Genomic DNA, 12,833 nt, shown 5'->3' with positions numbered 1-12,833 from the left:
CAATTCAAAGTGGATATGACAACCTCTGAGATTCACAGCTTTTCATTAACAAGAAAGGAGTTATGCATGCACTGCTGAAACGAGAGCAGGGTGGGCAATGAAATAATGAATGTGGTGTTATATGCAGATTAAAAAACCCAATAATTTTATTCTTGTAAAACGGGCTATTAGGACATTGTTCAGTTCAGGGGACTTTTTTATGAGCTGTTCCTGGTGCAGACGAGTACCCACTGCTTTGGGGCAGGCTTCACCAGCTGGTGCCCTCCAGAAGTTTTGAACTAGAACTCCCTTCAGCCCCAGCTAGTGTACTGATGGGGGCTTGTTGGGGGGCATATGCCAATGCAGAGGCATGGCATGGTTGTGGCCAGGGACAAAAATAGGCAGAGCAAAAAACAAGAGGTTTCTCTGTGTTCACACACACACACACACACACACACACACACACACTCCTCCATTCAGGTAGGCAAGAGGCCTTACCAGCCAGGCAAGACCATTCAAGGAGGGTTTGAGGCACACCCAGGGCAGGATTTGGCCTGGGGTGGGGCCCAAACCTGCGCAAAGTCCCATGGGTCAAGTGGCGAGGGCTGGAGTCAGCCCTGGAGCTGAGCTTCCGCACCTCTGCAGCCAGCTGTAGTTTGGCTTCTTACCATGTGACATGTGAACCAGGCCAGTATCTGTTTAGACTGCAATTCTCTATTGTTTTTACAGACATTTTTCTTGATAAAAGGGTCTCCTTGAAATGTGTTGGGAACCATCTGTACTTGTGCAGCTATCTTTTAATATATATTTTTGGATTTTTTAAAATGACTCTTATCGATCCCCACTGTTTGTGTTCCCGTGTGAATCTGCCCTGAGCATATCCAGAACCAAGGAAGGGAAAATAATAAATGATAGCAATTCTGCACAATTCTGTTAACACTGGAGTTATTTTAGACACATGCATGACTCTATGATTCTATGAGGCATACAAATGATTGGAAGGAAACAGGGTGTGTATTACTAGCTAAAAACACAGCTAGGCCATCATTTTTCTTAATTTGGATTGAAGCTGGTTTCGGGGAAAGTGCATCAAAATGCAGAATGCAGTATTTAATAAGAAACAACAAGATAGATACAGGTTGTGGCTAACACTCTGTATAAACGGCTTCTAAGACCAATATTGGGTCATAGAGCAAATGGGAGTGTGTTTAAAGGCTAGCATATGTAGAAACTTAAAATAACTGCATTTTGACCCAGGCCCCGTCCACTGGGAAGAATCCAAGCAGCTTGTTTGTTGCCATATTTGAAAGGAAACGTGAGTGTATTGTTTCCTGTGTGGTAAACCATAGTCGATTTGTTTATATTGGCTCAACGCCAGGAAGTAATATACCTCAATATAAATGCACCTGGTTCTTGTAGATTGGTGCATAAATGTCCTCAGAAGCATGTGTTTTTATTCTTCTCCCATGGGGATATATCATTGTCAAAGCCTGTCTGATGAGGAGAGGCCAGTCAGAGTTATTTCTGTACAATCTGATTCCTGCTTTATGCATACGGAGTGGAGGTGACACCCACACCAGGCGTGCAAAGCGCTTGGCTTCCCCTAAGAATGCTGAAAGAAACTGGCTTAACCGAGTTTGCTCACAGCGTTGGTGCCCAAGGAGGGGCTTGAACTTGGGGAGTGTTGCCTTGTCTCCAAGAGGCTCAGTGGTAGAGCATCTCCTTTGCATGCAGAAGGTCCAGGTTCAATCTCTGGTATCTCCTTGTAGTGCTGGGACTGTTCCTTGGAGAGCGACTGCCAGTCAGTGTGCAGACAACACGGAACTAGATAGGAAGCTGCCTCTTGTAGAGTCAGAGCGTTGGCCTGTCTTCTCCAAGGACCTCACATGCATTGCTCACTCATAACTTTGATCCTGTCATCAAGCCTGTGAGACTAAGAGAGAGAGAGAGAGTGTAACTGGCCTTATGATTTTCATGGCTGGCTGAGGGAGTGTGTGTGTGAGTGTGTGTGTGAGTGTGTGTGTGTGTGTGTGTGTGTGTGTGTGTACACACCCCAACAACATTTCTAGGCTGGCTAGATTGAGAGATGGCTCTGGCCCAAAGTCTGGCGCCTGGTCTTTCAAGGCTTTAAAAATTACTCTTTGTTACCTCTTTAGGCTGATTTTTCTTTTTTCTTTTAAATCCCTTCTACAATAACAACTCCAAGAGCAAAAATGCTCACTTGAGCCCTTTTTAAAAAAGGCCAGTTTTATTTCACAGCAGAACGTTTTCCTTTTTCTCTCGGTAGCAGGTCTTGGAAACATCTGGGGAGTTCATTGGACTCCTGATGGATTACAAACAGCTGTGTGCCCTGGATTAAATGCTCTGGGTGGTGTTCAACTAAGTTTCTCTCAGAGTTAGACCTGCTGAAATGAATGAGCCTAACTTAGTCATGTCCATTAATTTCAAAGAGTCTACTCTTGAGTAAAACTTGGTTGACTGCAACCCTCTGTCTCCTTGCTTTGTTCTTAGCTCAAATCAGGGCTGGCACCAGACTTCAGGGGGCTTTCTCACTAGTATCCACCAGGTGGGATTATTCTTTATTTCTTATTTCTTTCTCTCCCTTGAGATGAGTCCAGGGCAATGTACCAACAAGTATGTGAAGAAAATACAATAAAACACTGCTCAAACATATACAGTGGAACCTCGGATTATGTACCGTCCGCCTTATGAATGCTTTGTGTAACGAGCTCTGCTAACCCAGAAGTAGATGCTCCTGGTTGCGAACTTTGCCCCAGGATGCAAGCGGAAGTCGCGCGCCAGAGGCATGGCAGCAGCAGGAGGCCCCATTAGCGAAAGCGCGCCTCAGGTTAAGAATGGTTTTGGGTTAAGAACGGACCTCTGGAATGAATTAAGTTCGTAACTGGAGGTATCACTGTATACACTTACAAGCTTCTAGCATATCAGAACAAACAAAAATACCTACATTATATGAAGCATCATCTATTAGTTGCTTCCAATGCCTTGTGAATTCACCTCTCTGTTTGTTTATGCCTTCCCTGACCCTTAAGACTGAATCCTGATATTTCTGAATTCCTGTTTCTCCCTGTCCCTGGTTTTATAATGCTGCTTTTCAGTTTTCAGAAGATTGTATCAAACTAAGTGTTACTCAGAATAAACCCATAAAGTTAATGGACGTAACTTAGCCACATCTGAGTAGAACTAACTTTGGAGACAACCCATTATACTTCTTATTGCACATTCATGATGATTTGTGCTCATGATGGCTATCAGGATAGTCATATGCAATCCCTCTTCCAATAGAAGTTTTTGGGAGTCGTGGCCACTGCTTCATTCCCAGTCAGTGAATATCCTTCCAAAGTCCTGTATTTATTTAATACCACAAGTATTCTGGTTTATGTTTATTTCACTCTTGTTGTGCTGTCGCTTCTCTGGACAGCAATCATGTGGTAGCATTGAGGGAAAAATCATAGGACAAACTAAAGCAGAATAACTGCACTATTATTGTTGCATAAGACCCCTGCAATAAGACACAAATCTGAAGGGACCCATTTGTTTTTATATCATTTTTCTATATTGCATAGGTTGTGTGTTGTTGTTGTTTTTACAGTAAGCAGTTAAGAAATCCTTTTAAATAAATATGGTCCAGGAACAGCCATAGCTAACTTGCAGCGTACGTTGAGGGGTGGCCCTCTACAAATTTCCACAATACCCTGAAGCGCCACAGGGTGAGAATTTTTTTAAATAGTTGCTTGTAGCACTTCCCTTGGCGTCAGCCTTAGGATGTTGGATACAGATGCCAGCCCTGATCTCAATTATTTACTGTTTGGTTCTGTCTCTCCCCCCCCCTTTTCTCAGCCATCTACAATTACGATGCCGTCCAAGATGTCGAGCTGTCCTTGCAGGTTGGTGATACAGTTCACATCCTGGAGATGTATGAAGGTAAGCTGGGATTACTGGGATAGGATGGGAGGGTTTCTGATTATATTCCTTCTCCGTTTACTCCAGATTTAAGAGTTGTTAAATCTTTGGGGAAATGCCCTAAAAACTAGCAAAAAAGAAGCCCAAAGGCCGATGCATATACAAATGATTTGCTATGTTAGTTCCAAAAAATGTGTTTGGTAAGCTCCAAAGTAGATTGAAAAATATTGGATCAGCCATGTTTGTTCAGATATGGGAACATAGGAAATGGCCTTATACAGAGTCTGTTGGTGCCTCAGTTCAGTGTTGTCTAGAATGACTGGTAGTGGTCCTGTAGGATTTCAGAAAACGGTCTTTTGCAGCCCTAGTTGAGATGTCAGGGATGGAATTTAGGAAGCTGGCTTATGCTGAGACAGGCCATTGATCCATCATAAGAAGATAAGAAGAGACTGCTGATCAGGCCAATGGCCCATTTAGTCTGAGATCATGTTCTCACAGTGGTCAGCCAGATGCCCATTGGACATCTGAAAGCAGGACCTGACTGCAACAGTACTCTCTCCACATGCAGTTTCCAGCAGCTGATATTCAGAAACTGATACTGCCTCCAGCAGTGGAGTTGGAGCATGGCCACCATGGCTCGTGTGGTCAACATTGTATTGTATTGCCTGCATCAGTATTGTCTACAAACTGATTGGCAGCCGCTCTCCAGGGTTTCAGACCGAGGTCTCTCCAAACCCTGCTGGGGATGTACCTGTGACGCCTTGCTCAGTGGAAAGGGTTTAGTTCTACATCCGTCATCACCATTAGCAGCAGTAAACTGAAACATCCTGACACAAAGCTCCTTTGGTAATGCTAGCAAGGAAAACCAGCTGCTTGCTTAGCACTTCAGCAAGACAATTGGTTTCTTTTCACTTTGCGTTGACCTTGACACTGGAGATAGGGAGACAGAGCCTTTGTGTCAAAAGAGATTATGTTGCTGATGGGTGTATTTAAGAGGAGTGTTTTTGTAGAAGATTTGAAATGCAGAAGGGCCCAAAGCATTAGATGACCTTGCAAGCGGGGAAGAGAGAGGGAGAGAGGGAGAGAACATAAATCGCTGTTTTTCTGGGAAATTGAATGTGTCTTTTCTTTTCCCTCCAAAAAAGATTTTAAAAATTATTCTTAAGCAGATTTATTTTTCCTTTCTATTCTAGGCTACAGATACGGTTTGACATTTGGTTATGGGTCACCACATGTAATGCCATATTAGCTATGTGGATATTATTTTAGTTCAATTTATGCACATCACACATGTACCCCAGAGACTTCGTCATTGAATTTTATTTCCATTAATTTCTAACTTCGCCTGACCCTATTGATGTGCAGTATTGATTGTACCCCTTATTAGGTTTTCTGTAGCAAAAGAGTTTTCCACAAATGCTTAAAAACTATTATTTAAAATAATAGCAATCACAAAAATAATTAGAAATAACAGCAGCAACAAAATAATTTATGTGAGCTGGTTCTGGTTTGGACAAGCTAGTGATCCTATGACATTGTTCAATTCAGTGAGGATTTCATTTATTTCAAGAGGCCCTGACTAATCTATTCGAGTTTCAATAATGTCTAATAAATCCAAGCTGATAGCTTCTGATGATTCAGGTGAATTGAACCCTTAGCCTGTAATCTTGTGAACATCCTTCCCTGCGAGTAGGTCTCACTGAACTCAGCTGGGCCTGCTTCTGAGGCAGATATGTCTAGCATTGCAGCTGTCTTGTGCCATTTAGGGTTTCAGTCCTGTACACCAGCTTTTCCCATCTTGGAGCCCAGGTTGTTGGACTACAACTCCCATCATCCCTGGTTGTTTGCAGTCCAGCATCAGTGGGAGGGCACCAGGTTGGAGAAGTCCACTGTATACAACTACTTGGAAGTAAGCCCTATTGACCCCAGTGATGCTTACTTTTGAGTAGGCAGGATTGCAACCTATTTTGTGTTGCTTTAGGCTGTAGCCCTGCACATGCTTCCCTGGGATGAGCTCCATTGAACATGGCAGGTCTTACTTGCAAGTAACAATACATTGAATTGTACCATTAGAGGATCCCAAAGAGTGGTGTGCAGACCACCAGCAGTCCATGAGCTTTATGCTTCTGGTCCCTGGAAGTGACAGTGGTGGTGGAGGAGAAGGCTGGGCCTTCCTCAGTGGAAGGCATGGCAAGAGATGATCACAAGTGGGGAAGAGAGCTAGTCAAGGCATTTGAAAGGAACTGAGAGTCAATACATGGGAATGAAGGAAGCATCAAGAAAGAGCAAAGGAAGCTAACGAGAGCCCATGCACAGCACATTACAATTCCTAAACAGGCAGAAAAATCATTACGTAGTCTGCCAAGACCCTCAGCCATTTTCAAGTGGTCTGGGGGGAGGGGAGTTTGACGACCACTATATATAAGGATCATTTATATTTGAACATTTGATTTCTGATGATAAAAGCACATTTTCTATCTTTCTTCTTCTTTGTCTCCTTCTCCTTGGCAGATTGGTACAGAGGATACACTCTTCGGAATAAATCCAAAAAGGTACTTCATCTATCCCCATTCAGTTATGTGTTTATATTAAAATGCACCAGATCTGTTGTGAAAATGCTCTTAGTAAAAGTTATGTCACCTTTCTCTCTCATATCTTCCAAACTTTGATGACAATGGTCAACAAATATTTCCTGAGTGGTGGGGGCTCTTCTGTTTTGTAGCCGTATAGCAAAAACATGAATTTTGATACTGGGTGGTGAAATGAGTATTGTGAGAATTAGGCTGCCCAATTTCAGTGTTAATTTAAAAGCCCCCTCTTGTTTCAGAAGTAGTCTTCAGATTCTGTGGGAGGCACTGGGTGGAATATGGAAGGAGGCAGGAAGCAGCGAAGCACAATTTGCAGTGGTTAGTGGGTGGAATGTCAGAGCCGCACGTAGCTCTTCAGCTGCCTTCAAGACTCAGAGAAGCAAAACAGATTATGCAGAATAAATTAAGTCTGTGATGGAACAATCTCACATTGTTGGATTAAGCAAAGCAAAACCTTGTTACTTCGTGATGAACAAACTGCAGATACGTTGCTTGGAGTCCACCCCGACTTCCAAACCTTTGATTAGAAACAAAGGCTCTTTTCGGGTGGATGCAATGTAGTGGGATCACACAGTGGGCCACACCCGCATCTTACGGTTGTCCAGTTGGTCTCCTGAACAGATCGTATGCATTTAAGCTCTGCATGCATGTTTTTGGGATCCTGCAGAAAAACAGTTGGACAAGAATACAGAAAATCCTCTGGGCAGTTTGTCAGGGCATGCCAATTGAAGTTATGTTGGCCTGGAGTGGGCCCTGCTTTCACGTTCCTGCTTTCCACTTATTCACGGTACCCAGTTTTCTTGACTAAAAAGAGTTAGATGTGGTTGCCATGCAGAACATCCATGTCATGCAGCCATGTCAACATTTTTTAAAGGTATCGCAACCATCAACAGCATTCCAAGATCTTGAATTCTGCTCCTTGAGGAAAGCTTTTGCATAATTGCATTTTCAGTTTGTGCCAGTGGGTATTTTGGTAATTTCAGTAGATGGGTGGTTGTGTGTATGCCAGCAAAATGTAATTGAAGATATAATTCATTATAGTCTATGATACACTCTGTATGAGGAGATAAAGAAAAAATACCATCAGGCTTTCACAGACTCGCTGGCCTAGTTGGATAAATGTATAACCTGTAAGATAGCATTGTTTGCTTTTGCAGCTGAAAAATGTTAAAACCAAGCCTGTGCAGCCAGTAGGGATGAAGAAGAATGTTGCTCTGTTCACATTGGAAGGGAATCAACTTAATTCCCAACGTAACTATGGAACATAGTTTTTTGTCAGATTTTGCACTTCTCCGAATTTTGCAATAGAGTTCTCGGCTCAACATCATACCAAAATGATGGAGGGAAGGACTTGCATATTTTAAGATAAAATAGGTTGTATTCAACTAGCTTATGCTCAGAGTAGACTCACTGAAATTAATGGACCTACATTAGCCATATGTATTAATTTCATTTGGTGTGTTCTGAGTATATTTAACATTGGCTACAACCCAATATGCTTAGAAGTGCTTACCTTAAGACAAAATTTTCATATGTATTTAAAAATAGAAATGTTTATATGGTTGTTTTTTTTTAAAAAAAAGATACCTGAAGATTCATGAAGGAACAGGGCAGAACAGATTGGAAAGAAATTGATCTGTTCATCCCTAGCAGTCAGTGGTTGGTACATGATGATCATTTATGACAGGTACCTTTGGCCCTCCAGATGCTGTTTGACTGCACCTCCCATCAGTCCCAGCCAGCAAGTTCAGTGGTTCAGAGATGATGGAACTTGCCCATGTCTTTTCTAGAGTATTGACCCCTCTCTTCTGCAAGTGGCGAATGAACACATATTTCTTGCTTTCATAAACTTGCTCAGCTTAACTTTTTGGCTTCTTGACAATGGTTCTACTCAACAAATGAGTCAGAATAGAAATTTAATGTCTATTAATTCCAGGAGGTCTGCTTTGAGTAGGACTAGCACTGGATGCAACCCAATGTACTGTACTGGGTCTTTGTTTTTCAGTTGCCAGATTGCAAAAGGAGCAGTCTTTTATTGTGGGACAGCTTTCTGCTTTAAAATTCCATTTTCTAAGATTTGCATCCAAACTGTGTATGGGCTGGAAAGGTTCCCTTGAATTTCCATGAAAAGCAGGCCAGCATTTGACAAGATAGCTTCTCTATCTTGGAGTGTGTCCACTGTGTCAAAGTGGGATAATCAATGCCTTCAACTGCTTTGGAACTGTTTGCTTATTGACATTCCCTGCGAAATGCAGTGTCCCTGGGCCTCTTCTATGGAAATTATTGGCAAACATCAAACTTAAAGCTAGTGAGTGGCCGCAGGATTAAGCTTTCTGTGCTCCTCAGATCTTCAATTCACAAATCATTTATCGTCTGGGAAGGCTTCCTTCCTGTGGGATTTGTGCCTAATGCTGTTGGCGTCTGAGCTGTTAATGGATGGTAGGCAATTAGTTCCACAAAAATCAAATGCTTAAAAGGTCTTATAACTGACACCTGGCTGTAAATTGCAGAGAGTATCAGAAAGTAGGAATGGTGGAAGAAATGAAAACTCTTCTTTTAAAGTGGGGAGGTGTAACTTGTGGCCTTAGGGCTGCCTCTGGCCCTCGGCCAGTTTCATGCGGCCCTTGGGCTAATTTAATGCAGTGGCTAGGAATGGGGAAAGAGTGAGAAAAGGAGTGAAATAAAGGGAAGAGAGAGTAGTACCACCCACCTTAGTCTTTACTCCCCTCCACCACCACCATTGGTATGTGGCCCCTGACAGGTTATCACAGAGGGAATGTAGCTCTCGAAAGAAAAAAGGTTGCCCACCCCTGCTTTAAAATGTAACCTGTTGTTGAGAATTGCACTGAGAATTTGTGAATGTATTTAGCTATTTTTTTGCATGCATTCTGCTTTTCTACCAAACAAGTGTCTAAGAAGAAGATTAGACAAATTCATTGACTTATAAAGCTGATCAGTGTATACAGGCAACGACTGATTAGGAGCATCCGAATGACTTGCGATCATGCACACAGCGCTGAACCCGGAAGTAGCCCCAAAATATCAAAAAGACGTCATGAAAAAGGGGAGAACAGGACAGAGCAGTGCTCCACTGATGCATGTGTGGGTCCAGAATATAACCCCTGCGCAAAATGAGGATTGCTTGTGCTAGCCACAGTGTCTGTGTTCTCAATCCACTGCTGAAGGTGGCATATCTCTGAAAACCAATTGCTGGTAATTGCAGCTGGAGAGAGAACTGCACCCAAAGGTCTCCAAGTGACACCCCCCTCCAATATACTGTCTAACATAACATTTATGGAAAAACAAAGAGCAATACTGGCTCCTGGTGGAGTATAGGGTCAGGTTCAAGGTGTTGGTCTTGACCTTTAAAGCCCTTTGTGTCTTAAGGCCCTCGTATTTACGGGACCGCCTCTCCTGGTATGCCCCGCAGATGACCTTAAGTTCCATGAATAATAATAGTTTAGAGGTCAGACTATCCTCCACCAGGGCCAGGGCCTTTTCAGTGGTGGCTCCGACCTGGTGGAATGCTCTGTCCTAAGAGGCTAGGGCCCTTCCGTCAGGCCTGTTAGACAGAGCTATTCCGCCTGGCCTTTAATTTGAATTCAGCCTGATCTTTTATTTCCCTTCTCTTCCCTCCCCCTCCCCTTTTATGAAGATTACCCGCTCTGAGACCCCAGAGCTAATTCTCCCCTGGCCTCCTCGCTGGCCCAAGTAGGACCAATTCAGCCAGCTAGCCCTGGGGATTATCTAATTGATTTTTGAATTTTATTGTTATTCATGTTTTTATACTGTTATTTTATGCTGCTTTTATAATTAAGTGTTTTAAAGTGTTTTAAATTTGTCATTAGCTGCCCTGAGCCCAGTTTTTGAACCAGGAAGGGTGGGGTATAAATAAAATTATTATTATTATTATTATTATTATTATTATTATTATTATTATTATTATTATTCCAATAAATTGGCCACTGTGAGAACAGGCTGTAGGACTAGGTGTATTTTTGGCCTGGTCCAGCAGGTGGTTCTTATGTCTGTAAGTGGCTCTCAGAGCAGCTTGCAATGACAATAAATAAGAACATAAGATCAGGCCAATGGTTCATCTGGTCCCGCAGCCTGTTTGCATAGTGGTCAGCCAGATACTTATGGGAAACACTCAGCCAGGGTCTGAGCACAAAAGCTCTCTCCACTCTTCGTAGTCTCCAGCAACTTGGCATTTGGAAGCCGTCCTGCCTCCTGCTGCAGAGCCATTGATAGCATTGTCCTTAGAGCTTGTCTAACCGTTTAACACCATCTAAGTTGGTGACCATTGCTGCCTGCTATGGGAGTGAGCTTCATTGTTAAACTATGCACTGTACATTTAAATAAGAATAATTAAAGCACACAAACATACATACATAGAGAGAGAAGCATCTAGAGACAAGGGCTACAATCCCACGTGCGCTTACTCAGGAGTAAGGCTTATTGAACTTGGTGGGATTTCTCTGGTGGGAAGGTAAACGGCGTTTCCGTGCGCTGCTCTGGTTCGCCAGAAGTGGCTTAGTCCTGCTGGCCACATGACCCGGAAGCTGTACGCCGGCTCCCTCAGCCAATAAAGCGAGATGAGCATCACAACCCCAGAGTCAGCCATGACTGGATCTAATGGTCAGGGTCCCTTTACCTTTACTTAAACATGCGTAGGATTTGGCTGTAAGAATCCAAACCAGGGCATCATGAGGCATCAAGAAGCAAAGTTGGCTGCCTTCGGTGCCTTTTTCACCAAGTCTGAAGCTTCATTCTCAGAACAAAACTCCACTGAATTGTCTTAAATATGCATATCAAGAGCAAGCTTAATCTGTGGCAGCTCAGTCAGTGGAGTCATATTCTCAGCCCAGCTTTTTGGAGCATTTCAGAGAGGTGGGCTTCCACTGAACCTCCCCCAAAAGAGGTGACTCAGACCTCAGCTTCTGTGTATGAAATTCCGAGACCTTTTAGGAGTGGGTGGTCTTAACCTGATGCAGCACCTTTCCCAGGGAACAGACTTTCTACGGAGGCATAATATTCCTTCCTGCGCTCATATTCCCTTCCCTAATAATTCTCAGGATTGTGCCAGCCCATTTTGTGGCACACTGAGTTACCACTCTGGGGAAATTTCCTGTTGCAGCAGGGCTGTCTTACAGCTGTTGCTGCACAAGGGTGGCCAAAATGGCTACTAGATGTTTTTGGATTACAACTCCTGTCATCCCTGACCATTGGCCATGTTGTCTGGGGCTCATGGGAGTTGGGACCAGAGGGCCATAAGTTATGCACCCCTAATGTAGAGAAACTTCCATCAGCGCCAGCCAGCATGGCCAGTGGCCAGGGACGATGGGCACATTTTAAGGGCACCATGTTGGCTACTCCTGTGGGATTCCTAGATGTGTTTTTCTCCAGTAGTTATAGTCAAATTGGAACCCCTTCTCATAAATCCTGTAAATTAGAAATTCTCCTGTAGCCTTGGATACATTTATGTGAATTTTGGACATAAACAAAGGGATCTAGCTGTTAACAGAACTAGATGGGAGGAATCCTGCAGCGATAAAATGAGCAGTGCCCCTTCAGGTTCCAAGGGATGCACGCTCCTTTATTTATTTATTTTAATAATTCTATTTTTAAAAAAATTGTTTACAAGAGTATGTGTATTGTCTCTTTTTGCAGGTTGTGTTTTCTACAGAGCAGTTACATTTTTTGTGATACATGCATGTTCCTTTTTGTACAGTTTTAGCAATTTGCAAACTAGTGATGATGAGAAGGAGGTTGAGATCTCACCCCTTCCTTTGCTGTTCTAGGTCTTCTTGTATATATTTTTTTTGCTGTTTTTGGACACAGAGAAGCATTTTGCTTTTAAAAAATGAAATGTTTCGGTCCATTCCTTCTCTTGCATGTATAGCTTTGGCCCAGGTCTGGTGCTTCCCCCTCACCCCAATGGACATGTTACTCATTTTCTGGTGCCATTGAGTTTGAAGGTGATTTTTTTTTGGGGGGGGGGGAAATATCTAGCAGTGCTTCATTCCAAATAAGTTTTTTTAAAAAAAAACGCAACTCAGCAACTGACTATCGATCTGGAGATGTTATGTAGTCACTGGAGAGATTCCTTTATCTGTGATTGCATTGACCAGAACACTGGCAAAAAAATTGAAAATAAAATGAAGGCCAAATTAATTAAGAGAAGGGGGGGAGCAGGGGCAGCTTAGATGTTTATTACTGTTCTAACCACTTTGGAAAATACTTATTCCCTCTGGGACACCCGTATTATTATCTATGCAGGAGTGAGGTCTGGAAGAAGTTTGAGCATAAATTCCATAGCACTTTTATGGGGAAGGTGCTTCTTTC

The 12,833-nt window shown here is 42.9% G+C and overlaps 1 protein-coding gene across 2 annotated transcripts in view; it reads left to right on the top strand.

Moving 5' to 3' along the window:
* DOCK5 (dedicator of cytokinesis 5) overlaps positions 1 to 12,833 on the top strand; it is a 145,138-nt gene that overhangs the window by 32,966 nt on the left and 99,339 nt on the right. For both annotated transcript variants that reach the window (XM_083588262.1, XM_083588263.1), the window contains exons 2-3: positions 3,838 to 3,921; positions 6,412 to 6,452. In XM_083588262.1, the coding sequence (XP_083444388.1) occupies positions 3,838 to 3,921; positions 6,412 to 6,452 (125 nt within the window). The remainder of the gene's footprint in view (positions 1 to 3,837; positions 3,922 to 6,411; positions 6,453 to 12,833) is intronic.

The sequence above is a fragment of the Podarcis filfolensis genome (genome assembly GCF_964270895.1).
Source record: "Podarcis filfolensis genome assembly, chromosome: 15".
Taxonomy (NCBI): Eukaryota; Metazoa; Chordata; class Lepidosauria; order Squamata; family Lacertidae; genus Podarcis; species Podarcis filfolensis.
Note: the sequence above shows the minus strand (reverse complement) of the source record. Positions and strands in the feature narration are given on the sequence as shown.